The sequence below is a fragment of the Schistocerca nitens genome, chromosome 1 (genome assembly GCF_023898315.1).
Source record: "Schistocerca nitens isolate TAMUIC-IGC-003100 chromosome 1, iqSchNite1.1, whole genome shotgun sequence".
NCBI lineage: Eukaryota > Metazoa > Arthropoda > Insecta > Orthoptera > Acrididae > Schistocerca > Schistocerca nitens.
Genome location: NC_064614.1, coordinates 577,233,968 through 577,247,775, shown reverse-complemented (window position 1 = coordinate 577,247,775; position 13,808 = coordinate 577,233,968). Strand labels below are relative to the sequence as shown.

At 40.4% G+C, this 13,808-nt stretch overlaps 2 protein-coding genes across 2 annotated transcripts in view; one reads left to right on the top strand and one right to left on the bottom strand.

The window, feature by feature from the left end:
* The window catches only part of LOC126260842 (peripheral plasma membrane protein CASK-like), a gene marked incomplete at its 3' end in the record, with an annotated part of 722,990 nt that overhangs the window by 548,552 nt on the left and 160,630 nt on the right, over nucleotides 1–13,808 (top strand). The gene's annotated exons all lie outside the window — the stretch shown is intronic.
* Nucleotides 5,360–13,808, bottom strand: part of LOC126255223 (ejaculatory bulb-specific protein 3-like) — a 32,910-nt gene continuing 24,461 nt past the window's right edge. Inside the window, exon 3 of the mRNA XM_049955376.1 lies at nucleotides 5,360–5,509. Within this exon, the coding sequence (XP_049811333.1) occupies nucleotides 5,492–5,509 (18 nt within the window). The 3' untranslated portion in view covers nucleotides 5,360–5,491. The remainder of the gene's footprint in view (nucleotides 5,510–13,808) is intronic.

Genomic DNA, 13,808 nt, shown 5'->3' with positions numbered 1-13,808 from the left:
TCTGATGTTATTATTATCATCTCTTTTGCGGCATTTACTTTAAGGATGTACTGGTTTTTTGCTCTTACTGGAGAACTTCCGTGCTTTGATGTAGGTGTCGTACACGATTTAAAAGTTTAGGTTCATTGTTATTTCTCAGTGATAACACAGAAGTCCTATTTTGGCGAAAATACCTTTGTTTATTTCGCCGATTCTTAGCTCTAAAGGCATTACCAGTGGCAACGTCATCTTACATTCGAGAAGCTTGCTTTTAATTGCATCTATTGTAATAAGAATTCATGAATTTTCAGTAGCCATAATCGTCGGAGAGTATTTTTCGAGTAATCCTCGTACCAGTAATGACCCAATCCATTCATCACTAATCGCAAAACCAATTCCAAATACTTTTTGAGCATTGCATGCTAATTGATGTACAGAGCTTGTCACTGAATCACATATTTCTACGTGTGTTGATAATAACATTAGAAATAAGATTGTTTTTCTTGCAAAACCAGAGTCGCCAAACAGCGATTCCAGTTTCTGCCACAAGGCCACTGCAGTTTTTGATTCTTTTATGTGCATACGTGAAGATTGATCAATAGTAAGAATTTTTTCGCTCTAGCCTTGTCATCTTTGTTTCAGCTACTTCTAAGACACATTTTACCAGTATTTCGAGAACAAGCACGTTCCTGATTGCCCTGTCTCCGTAGTTCTCATGTTACTTCATCTTCGGCACTTCAATAAAATAATTGGTCGTCATCTTCATTGAGTAAAACAAGCCTTCTTTTGAACAACAGTATTTCCTGGAGTTCAGATAACGACACGTTATTCCTTAACTCTTAACCACTTGTATTTTGGTCTCTTTGTGCACAAAACCAACCAACTCTTAAACGTTGTAACCTGTTCAGAGTGCAGTCGCACGCGTTTTCCGCCGATTATCTACTTGTATTGACAACACTGGTAGACATATTGCTGCACACTGTAATAGACCACTTCATCTTCAAACAAACCAGCACATTCTACTGCACTCACTCAATGCTAAATGATATACAACGAACAAACGTATAACACATATGGCACACAAGACCCAAGAAGACACGAACAAAGCAAAGACACTTACGTATAAAGGAGAGAGATAAAAATGATTATGGCTCACGGAGACCACAGATACTCATTTGAATGCCTTGATTAAGCTCTAGAGTTGCATTTTCACTAATAATGTTTGTCGAATGGTATGGCTACTTACAGACACATAATTCAAGTGTTCAGAGGGTAGAGAAAGAAAATGACTAAAAGAACGTTCAAAATCGCTTGTATAGTTACACATCTGCACTAAGAAAGGAATATAAGGGGTTGACCGATTTACAAGTGGGAATCGTGCAATCTTAGTGCCATCTCGTTGAGAGAGTCATTGTGGCAGAAGACTTGCTATTCTCGGGAATTGTGCTTAACTTACGAATGGCATTGCCAATGACTCTAGTTAACTTCAGTTGTTAAGCTGATACACTTCTGGAACTGTTGAATATATCGAACAAGGTTTAGTTTTTACATTCCTTTTATTTCTCTCTCTCTCTCTCTCTCTCTCTCTCTCTCACACACACACACACACACACACACACACACACACACACACACACACTCCCTCTCCCTCTCTATGTGTGTGTCTCTCTCTCTCTCTCGCGGTCAGCTGCCTACGTTTCACTTTGTATTTGAAACGCGGTAGACCAAGCTAAATAATATAATCATAAAAAAGACAAAAAAAACAGTACCTTGAACAGGACTCGATTGAAATATGAACTGAAAATTATGTATGAAATTGGATTATCCTAATCACAGTACTTTGAGCCACAGCTGTGTCAGTTTGAACGGGGTGAATTAATGCGTCTCTCGTGGAGCTGTTACTATATCTCAGGTCTTCGGATGCTGCCACACTTTATTGTAATATAATTTGGAAGAGTATTCTACAGTTCTTAAATCGTTAAGTTTCTTCTAGTTGTTTTGCTGTACTCAACAGCTTGGAACAAGAATTCGCGGCCCTGTGAGACAGCCTAGCGTGAGAGACACGTTCTACGTAGACGCTATTACACGACCAGGCGTTAGCATGCGCTGCTTCCGGCTTCTGACGCAGAGAAAGTGATAACGGTTCTTGGATGTCATCGGACGACGTTCAAGCATAACTTTCTAGTTCCTTTTGGCGTCGCGTTGGTAACACACTCAGATCGGTCGCCATTGCTTTTTGGGCGATGTATGGGAGCGTAAGAAAAGTCCCTAATGCACAAAACTTCAATAATGTTTTTGTAATAGTAGCTATGTTTTTCTTTGCGTTCTGCATTCTTATCGAAGTCAATAGCACTCAAACTATTACAGCTGTGTCGTTCGGTGTACTTGTTACTCAAATGTTATTTCTTCTAGGAAACCGTAGCAGTTACACATCCGTGCATCGTTTCATGAATGAGGCGCTGAAGAACAATTTCGAGTACACGTGTTTTAATGAATATGTGTTCACTTTACCAGAGGCATACGATGAAACTGAATTTGTTCTGCCAGATTTCAGTATTCTGGTCCTGAATAAGTTAATAATAATTTTGAATCTTTTTTTTTTAATTATCAGACACTACTACGCCATTAGTGTAGCAATGATCAATACTCAGCTGTTTTACAGGGACAAAAGTTAACTTGGTAGCAAATAAGTTGCCATTGTTACTGGTAGTTTCGTCTTTTGTGACGAGACTGGACATGTTCTTCCGGGCTGGCAAAATCCATCCATACTTTTTAGCCGCGAGAAAGCAACTCATTTAAATCTGCGTTTCCCCAGACAATGGAGCTGGAGCGGCCGCCATTTTCGTTCGCAAAAATATTAGATACCGAGTGTATCGAGATGAGCGGGAAGATAACTTCTATGAAGAGGCTGTTGAGAGGCTATTGAAGTTTTGAAAAAATATTGAATTGTTTCGAACTCTGCGGAGAGTATTGTCTTGAGAGGATTCATACCTCGCTCGGGCTTCTCAAATACTCGTACATCAATAAATGAAAAAGTCATTTCTGTTCTGATATCACTTTCATACGATCCCATGAAAGCAGCAGCAGCTTTATGCCAGCCAATAAAAATCTTTTATATACTGTCGAGCATATTACAAACTCTTCAGATACTTGCTGTCAGTGAATATTTAGAAATATGTTGCACGTGACATTTACCAAATTGCTGTCCTTTCCGCCGACAGTCATTACCACCGCTTCTTAACAAAGAATGTGTACCCTGTTGAAGTGTGGTAGTTGTGTTCCATAGAAAGCACACGTACAGAATACGGTGGGATTGTTAGCTCCTTCGCAGTCGGGTCTGTCAAGATTCACATTGCACTGAAGTAATATAATTTTGAGTTATCAACTGATAATTCGATGATATTTCTGCTTCACTGCATGGTAACGATTTTCATAGAACATACATTATTTTACCGTTATGGTTGTAGCACTGGGGTACCGTGCTTAGCCGCTGTACTCGTATTCGGGAGGACAGCGATCCAGTTCCCCGTCCAGCCATTCAGATTTGGGGTTTCCTTGTTTCCCAAAATCATTTAAGGCAAATAACGGAATAATTCCTTTAAAAATGACGCGACCGTTATGATTTCACATCGTTGCCTAATCAGAGATTGTGTCCCGTCTTTAATAAGCTCGTCTTCAACGGAATGTTAAACCACCAAGTGATTTAGTGGACCGGGTGAATTTGCAGCTAAAAACATTGCTGTTCGTAAACTGAGACTAGGTTCCTTGTCTAAAAACTCATTAGCGACATAGGTCGTGTTAGACTTACTTACATACCGTTTACAATAACTTACATACCGTTTGACAGCAAAACTTTTATTATAAATTATGCTAATGGGGCGTCTTTTAAGTATTTTTATCACATATTTTCAGCTTTTACAGTTTCAAAGTTACTGTGAACTATACGTTATTGGGACCAAGGTAGAAGTCAGTGTCTCTTGTGAGGTATTCTTCTTGTGAGAAATATGGTATCTATAAAGCTCGGCTATATTGGTGAGACAGCTAACAGAAACAAAACGGCACGGAACTGTAAGTGAGCATTATCTTCGTGTAATGTTATTTTTACCTTATCAGTAATGTTGTCAGTTGTTGATAATTGTATCAACTGTGGCTGAGATTTGTATCTTATTTGTAATTTGAGGGTTTTATTTATCTTTCGGATCGAGACTAACAACTTCGCGAAACAACGGGTACTTGACTTCAGTGTAGCTAAAAGACAAACTGTCAATAAACATTTTTCGTAATGGGGAATTACCGAATCGGATTTTCAGTTTTACTTAACATGAAGTAGTAGGTTTTATCTGCGTTAGACGTTCAAGCACTGCGGTGCTTTATTTTTAACGCTGCATTTTGCCTGTCGTTTCCCTTTCCATTGAAGGACACAAACACTTTGGAGCGACTCCTGTGTTAGTCATGTTATTATTCACTAGTCAATGTGTGTCAGCAAGGACTGAGGATTTCCCATTAGACGCTCTTCAACCGAAAGATCTTCCCTCGGTTTCGTCATGAAATCATAACAAGGGTACCGAACTTCTGTGGAGGACAAAAGGGAAATACGTTGAGCGTATAAATATTTTCCTTTCCATCCTACATCCCACATCCCGCAGGAGTCTGAACTGATACTGTTTTGTGAATAACGTAACTGACTGAATGTCTGGTATCATGATCGGTTTCGACTTCGTATTAAATCATCACAAAATATTCTCTTTAAAAACAAATAAAAACAAGGATAGTAAAATATTAGATAGCTAGGTTACAAATCAAATCAACATCTCTGCACATATGAACATTAACTCTTCCGCTTCACTTGTCAAGAGAAGCGCCAACAAGCTGAACATGTCTACGCTCTGACGGGCTAAATGCCACTGTTATGCCTCAGTGCAGTTAAATAACTGTTCGCCGACTCCGGTTAGTGTTCTCCTCAGCTTCATTACCAAAGCGAAAGGCGATTTATCGACAGGGATTCGAGCTTTGTTCACAGACGTATAGGGAGTAAATGTTACATTATTGGTGTATGTGTAGGAAGTTTTCAGGAATTAACCACACGTCTTAAGTATTGAACAGACACTTCTTACGTTTGTATGGCAATATTGTAACTTCAGCGAGAGGATGTACTTGTAGTGCAATACTTAGGCTGTAGAGAAATACTGTACTTCACATGTAGCTTTCTCAACGTCAGTACGAAACAGTAGCACGATACAGGATGATTAACTTTGGGGTAAACGATTTAGCCTAAGTGCTATAGTCAAAAACTGATAATTTTTGAAAAGAATTAGTTTATTTGTCGACATAAAAATGTTGTTTATAAATAAATTAAATGTGTGACTCAGTCAGTCTTCAGAATACGATCAAGCCTTACTATACTTGCTCTCCACTTGCTCCCAGACACCCGGATAGTTCTGGTGGAGGAAGGCCTTCAGCTTGTTTACATTAGCGAGCTGTGTGGGCGTGCACCTCCTGCACTTGTTGGTTATTACCTCCGGAATCGCCCCTGTAACAGGAAAATCACCCTATCTAGGAGACAATATAAAGCATTAGTTATAGATCATAAATGTTTTAAGAGTTCGCACTTTTTTCGGATCAAATTCTGCTGTTTTCTCACTGCAGTATTGATAACAGAGACCTTTTACTCGAATTAAAACTAATCAACAAAGTGGATACATACATTTGATTTGGTATGTGAAATAGAAGTGCTAGGATATAGCATTTTGATCGTTATTTTTCGCTTTATCTAGATCAGAGGGCAAATGAGTACGCCTTAGATAAGTTCGTACCGACTAAGGTCCAAAGCGAGGGGAAAGATCCACCGTGGTACAACAATCATGTAAGAAAGGTACTACGGAAACAAAGAAAGCTTCATCATAGGTTTAAGAGTAGTCGAATCATAGCTGATAAGGAAAAGCTGAACGAAGCGAAAAAGAGCGTAAAGAGAGCAATGAGAGAAGCATTCAACGAATTCGAACATAAAACATTGGCAAACAATCTAAACAAGAACCCTAAAAAGTTTTGGTCATATGTAAAATCGGTAAGCGGATCTAAATCCCCTATTCAGTCACTCGTTGACCACGATGGCACCGAAACAGAGGACGACCGAAGAAAGGCAGAAATACTGAATTCAGTGTTCCGAAACTGTTTCACTGCGGAAAATCGTAACACGGTCCCTGACTTCAGCCGTCGCACGGACGCCAAAATGGAAAATATTGAAATAAACGATATCGGAATTGAAAAACAACTGCTATCACTTAGTAGCGGAAAAGCATCCGGACCAGACGAGATACCCGTAAGATTCTACAGTGATTATGCTAAAGAACTTGCCCCCTTTCTATCAGCAATTTATCGTAGATCTCTGGAAGAACGTAAAGTACCTAGCGACTGGAAGAAAGCGCAGGTCGTTCCCATTTTCAAGAAGGGTCATAAATCAGATGCGAATAATTATAGGCCTATTTCGCTTACGTCAATCTGTTGTAGAATAATGGAACATGTTTTATGTTCTCGTATTATGACGTTCTTAGATAATACAAATCTCCTTCATCATAACCAACATGGATTCCGCAAACAGAGATCATGTGAAACTCAGCTCGCCCTATTTGTCCAAGAAATTCACAGTGCCGTAGACACTGGCGAGCAGATTGATGCCGTATTCCTGGACTTCAGGAAGGCATTTGATACGGTTCCGCACTTACGTTTAGTGAAAAAAATACGAGCTTACGGAATATCGGACCGGGTTTGTGATTGGATTCAGGATTTCCTAGAAGAAAGAACACAACATGTCATTCTTAACGGTTCAAAATCTGCAGATGTAGAGGTAATTTCGGGAGTACCGCAAGGAAGCGTGATAGGACCTTTATTGTTTACAATATACATAAATGACTTAGTTGACAACATCGGTAGCTCCGTGAGGCTATTTGCAGATGACACGGTTGTCTACAAGAAAGTAGCAACATCAGAAGACTCGTACGTACTCCAGGAAGACCTGCAGAGGATTAATGAATGGTGCGACAGCTGGCAGCTTTCCCTAAACGTAGATAAATGTAATATAATGCGCATACATAGGGGCAGAAATCCATTCCAGTACGATTATGCCATAGGTGGTAAATCATTGGAAGCGGTAACGACCGTAAAATACTTAGGAGTTACTATCCGGAGCGATCTGAAGTGGAATGATCACATAAAACAAATAGTGGGAAAAGCAGGCGCCAGGTTGAGATTCATAGGAAGAATTCTAAGAAAATGTGACTCATCGACGAAAGAAGTAGCTTACAAAACGCTTGTTCGTCCGATTCTTGAGTATTGCTCATCAGTATGGGACCCTTACCAGGTTGGATTAATAGAAGAGATAGACATGATCCAGCGAAAAGCAGCGCGATTCGTCATGGGGACATTTAGTCAGCGCGAGAGCGTTACGGAGATGCTGAACAAGCTCCAGTGGCGGACACTTCAAGAAAGGCGTTACGCAATACGGAGAGGTTTATTATCGAAATTACGAGAGAGCACATTCCGGGAAGAGATGGGCAACATATTACTACCGCCCACATATATCTCGCGTAATGATCACAACGAAAAGATCCGAGAAATTAGAGCAAATACGGAGACTTACAAGCAGTCGTTCTTCCCACGCACAATTCGTGAATGGAACAGGGAAGGGGGGATCAGATAGTGGTACAATAAGTACCCTCCGCCACACACCGTAAGGTGGCTCGCGGAGTATAGATGTAGATGTAGATGTAGATGAAGGCGTACTTTTCACCAAAGGATTTATGTGATTTCTTTGCGGTTTATCATAGTACCGACTTGATGAGGAGAGAGATTTCACGTTTAAAGCTACATTAAATTGTCCATGCTTCTGCATTTGCGGAGGAAGGCAATATGAACGATAATCGTTAAGCATCATATCGTCGTCCACGTTCTTCACTATTTGCATGTAATTCAGTAAAGTGAATGAGGAAAACAGATTTCGGCTTACTGTAACTTACCAAGCCTACCCAGTAGCCTCTGTGGTTAAACTAAAGCTTCAGTTCAGAATGAAACATACGTGCCAGTCCTGGAAATCGTGATAAGTGGATACATGTCTTCCTAAACTTACCGAAGTTTCATATCTGTAAGGCAAGGCTAGGTAGGAATTGGTCAGTCTCAACCAGTGTTGAATAACAGTTGTTGTGATGTTTTACACTGGATGTTTTTTTTAAAAATAAGTGGTTGTTGGTCACTGTGATTGGGTTAAATCCTTTTTTGGGGAAACGTGAGGTGAAAAGTCGTGTTGATTTCACCTCAAGACGCGTGTGAAGTTTTCAGTGTGGGATCTGTTAGCTATTTCGTGGAGATGGGGACCAGTACCTTGTTATTCAGCTCATTCGTCATGGTTTCGTAAATTGATGTGCTGGCTTATTATACGAACTGAAATTCGTACTGCTCAGTTATTTTTAACGACATTCAACTAAGCTGTGCTGCTTCTGTACATGAACGCGAATTTTAGTTCCCCTCTTATTCCACAATATTCCTATTTAACCCTAGGTTAATAAACCCTCGTAAAACTTACGATTGCAGTTGGTATCAATTTGCGGTTCCCTTCAATCTGGTATTGCCGGTGTGGGATGTAAAACAAAACACTTTGTACTTACTATGTATGTGAAATACCATTGGAGACCTTATAATCTTAATTAAATATAGTCCTATCCACGAATGATGGCGGTTCGCGCATGTCGAGCCAGGGAAAAGGATTGCATTGTTGACGATTCCAAGCGACAGTTGCGTTAAGTGCATGCGCGTGATTTCCGCCTGAAGAAAGCGCATATCCTGTAAATTATGCCTCTCCCTTGCTTATGCGGAATGTATCACTTACCATAACCATCAGCGATGACAACTCGCAACAAATGGAATATGGTTCAAAATGGTTCAAATGGCTCTGAGCACTATGGGACTCAACATCTTAGGTCATAAGTCCCCTAGAACTTAGAACTACTTAAACCTAACTAACCTAAGGACATCACACACACCCATGCCCGAGGCAGGATTCGAACCTGCGACCGTAGCAGTCCCGCGGCTCCGGACTGCAGCGCCAGAACCGCTAGACCACCGCGCAAATGGAATAAAAATTCACTAAACAATTCGCTACGATCGCGTTTAATGCTCTCATCAGCTACGGCATTCAGAATAGGCTGTTGGAGAATGCGTGACGTAGGTGCGCAGAACAAGCCTAAACTCGACCGCCATCGTTCGTGACCGCAACTATAGTGCATAAATTATAAATTATGACTTCCTTTGAATAAAGTATATAGTGCTAAAATTTACGATGGTTTAGCGACAGTGTAACATTTCCCTCCTTCATTGTTATAGGGTTAAAAAGCAAAAGAATGTGTAACTTCGGTAAAACACCAGTTACGTCATTCACTTTGCCAGTAATGTAAACTGCGAGCGTTAGTGACTGATTCAGTAGTTTTTGTAGAAAACTACTTGGGTTGTCTGCATTTTTTAACGTAGACTGTTTTTCCATGACGGAGTACATATTTGTATCGAAGCAAGTGGACTAGGTATTTTATCAGATAATTACGGGGTTCATGATCAGCACGTGACTATCAGACGTGCTGTAAGTCGTAAACCTACAGGGACAGTGAAGTAAGTTAACAAAACTTTTCGGTCTTACGAAATGTTCTTTTGTTACTAAACAGCGAACATCACCATCAGAGGATCCCCGTGAGAACTATAGATGACAGCAACTATCGAAAGTGGAATGGTAAAAACTAAAAGTTACACAAAACATGAAGACGCTTCTTATATCATTTGAGTTAACTCTTTATTTCTCTCGGAACTTCGTTGGGCAACGTTCTGCTAATGTTACAGCTACATTGTCTGTATTATCCTTTCTATTCTGCTGTTGAGAAAAACCTGATATTAATTACATTATTTGTATACGATTAGTTTGTGCTCATATCAAGAAATGATTGTAAACAAAGCCGTATTGTTGCAGGTTTAGTTACTTTGTTGTCAAATCTAATTGCTCCCGTCACTTAAGTAATACGTCTCAGGTTTTGTGTCATCGAAGAACTGGGCGCACTAAGTGTGAGTTACCCTTGCGAAGAACAATCCTGCTCCTTTCAGGGGATAGCAAGAATTTTGGAGTGTGATGACAAAGGTGAACAAAGTCATCTGATTTTGTTTTATAAAGGTAACTGTCAGTGGATGAGTTACAGCTAAAGATTTGGGCTGCAGTATCAGCGAAAACGCAGCGCAGGAGAGAACAATACCTCCCAGTTTTACACTGCGATAATTGTCAATGGCTGAGTGAATTCGTGCTTCAAGGAAGGGGCCACGAGTTCCATGGCGAAGATTCACCAGGTGCCGCAGAGCACGAGTACTCCTCGCAGCCTTAAAACGACCTTCGGTTAAGGTGGCACAGGTACAAAAATTTCGGTTCGCAAATGTCACGTGAGTGATCTCTTAATGTAATATTCATTGCAAACCATATTCACTAATTTGAACATTTGCTCGTGATTAACATTGAGAGCGCTAGCAGAAATCTAGATGCGTAACAGGAAAGATGCTTGCCTTAGAAAATGAGCAAAGTAAAGTACCACTTACTCATGAGGCTCCTGCCCAGCCTATCGCAAGCTGCTCGTTGCAGTACGCAGTCGATCTCCCTCTTGACGAGCTGCGAGTCCTTGAGCAGCTGTGAGATGTCGCGTGCCCCAAGTGAGGGCAACTGCTGCCCGCTGGTCAGCGCCGCTAGCCCCAAGGTTACTACGAGTATCACCGCGCTCGTCTGCATGGCGCTCTGCTGTGCTTTCTGGCCACATGCTCACGGAGCGGCGCTTTTATACCGGAGTTGCAGGCAACACTCCAATGGGTACGGTTCCTTAGCTATCTGGTCACGATTGCGCAACTCGCTTGTTGCTGCAGGAAGAAACAGTCGTTTCCTTTGGCGCACGGAGAGGTGATTTAAAAGTCATTTGACCGGTGAGCTGGTCATTCTGCTACGATGCTAGCTGATTTATTCCTCTTTCTGACGTAATGACTTCAACCAGGAAGTGAAATGGACTGAGAATTTTTCATAAGGACGGAAAACGCAAGACTTCATTTTGATAAGGAAGACGGACACTCATTAAGGTTACACGAGCAAGTCGAAGTTTTAATTGAGATGCTAGGTGACTACAGGAATTTTGATTTTATGTGCAATTATGCAACACGACTCTCAAAACTCCAAACAGGAAGATCAAAAACACTTAATGATGTGCCGGCCGAAGTGGCCGTGCGGTTAAAGGCGCTGCAGTCTGGAACCGCAAGACCGCTACGGTCGCAGGTTCGAATCCTGCCTCGGGCATGGATGTTTGTGATGTCCTTAGGTTAGTTAGGTTTAACTAGTTCTAAGTTCTAGGGGACTAATAACCTCAGCAGTTGAGTCCCATAGTGCTCAGAGCCATTTGAACCATTTTTTGAACTTAATGATGTCATGATTTGGCACTTTAAATAAGAACATGTATAACAGGCTAGGAGGTTCTGTCTGTTTATTCGCTGTGGATGCGATTATTTATTAAATTTTCTCCCTCTGGAAGATTACAAAGTTTTCTGCTTTCTATGGTGAACGGTAGCGCTGTAACCGGGGGAAGATTTAATAATTTTCTACTGCGGCGTCAGCCGTACTTCAGGCCGTAGTTACGACGATAGAATTTAGAGGTAATAATTATGCGGTATGTTATGTGAGAACAGAAAAAAAAAACTTAGCGGGGGAGCGAACGACAGATTCACTTACAGCAAGACTTACAGCCAGTTTACTCTTTCAGGAAACAGTTTATCCTTGTCATCCATTCTTGAATACTGTCCCACAGGTGTGAATGCCTTGACGGCATACAGGGAGAATCAGAGCCAAGTTTTTAGAGCAAGGATAATGACAAATTTTCGAGAGCCAGCGAATGAGAACACTGCAAACAGTTTACCTGCTATCGGTGTGTGGCGGAAGACCATAAAATAAGGCAGTATAGATTGAATTCTGAGGAATTCCGCTTCATTTACGTAAAAGCCGCTCGTACGTTTTTTCTCCGTCATGCCCCGAGTTGCTTGCGTGGCATGAATGTACGTACAAATATTAGCAAAAATCTACATTTACAGTTCACACTTAAGTGCCTGGCAGAGAATTCATTGAAGCGTTTTCAGTCCATTTCTTGATCGTTGCACTGCTGATTAACACTCCGGAAAAATGAACACCTAAATTTTTCGTGTGGCCTATGACGTATTTTATCACGATGGTCGTTTCTCCGTAGGTAGATGTGCGTCAACAAAATATTTTCGCTTTGGGAAGAGAATGTTGGTGATAGAAATTTTGTGAAAAGATGTCGCTGCAAAGAAGAAGTCGATTGTTTTCATGATGCAACTCCAATTCACTTATAACATCTGTCTTAGTCTCATCCCAGTTTCGGGACAACACAAATCTAGGTGCCCTTCTTTGAACTTTCTCTTTGTCTTAAGTCAATTCCAAAATAAAAATACAGAAAATAAAATCAAAGTAATGTAGGATGTTATAAACAAGAAACTGAAAAAAGGTAAACAAGAAACTGAAAAAAGGCAGGCGCAAATGTAATACCATAAAAATCAAAGGTGGAGGCAGAATTATAAAAATTCCTGAGCAATTAGCAGATTTGCTAAATGATTATTTTTCTGGCATTGCGGAGAAACTGGAGCAAAATCTACCTTAAACAGGCACAGCACACACAGTGACCTACAGAGCAGAGATGACGTCAGGAAGGCAGTAAAACAGCTAAAAATAAGAATTCAGCAGACATAGGTGAGGTTCCTTTCTCCGTGCTGAAGGTGTGCATAGATAACATACAAATCCCATTAACAAACATAATAAATGAGTTGTGTAGTTCACATATTTTTCCAGCGTACACGATGCATGCACCGAGTTATGGCCTTACTGAAGAAAAGTAACGTGGAAACCATTGAAAATTACAGACCAGTTTTACAGCTATTGGCATTCCAAAAAAATAAGGGAGTGAATAATTGAAGATAGACTGTTGAGTTACATTAAAAATACCGTAATTTTTCCATAGTGGGAAAAGTACGTTATCGGCCATTGCAGCGTTTACAAAATTGGTAATCGAAGCTCTTGACAAGAATGACTGTGTTCGGTTAGGTTAGGTGTATGCCTAGACTTGCGGAATGCATTTGGCACTGTTGACTATAAAAGAGTACTAAACAAACTAGGAACGCTGGGTTAAGAATAATAGCGAACGAGTGGTTTTAGTTTTACCTGGAGAGCAGGGTATAAAATATAGTTTTATTTCAGAAGTCAGCTTATGATAAATTTTTAGTAAAACAGTTGTCAGACAAGAAATATATGAACATAGTTTTCTTCTCAGGGTAGTGTGTTGGGTCCAGGTCTGTTCTTAATATGTATCAGTGACTTTCTAGATAGTACAAGACATGGAGAAAACGTTCTCCTTGCTGATCACAGCAACATCGTAGCCAATGATGAAACACCAGAACTTGTATTAGAGAAGAGAAATGAAACTCACAAAGATGTTTGCGATAGGGCAGTGTACAATAACATAAAAACAGACAGTACGCACTTCAACATAAAGATGTAACACAACTGTGTCGCTTTAAGAAGGGCGATAAATTAGTAGTGATGTAATAAGCACAGACTTTGTATGATGAAAATTGATTGTCAGCTAATATGGAATGAACACACAAAGTTAATATGAATAAAAATGCCATCAAAAAGTTACTCTCTTAGAGGTTTAGCATTAATTCATAACAATAAGTCAAACGGCTCTAAGCACTATGGGACTTAACTGCTA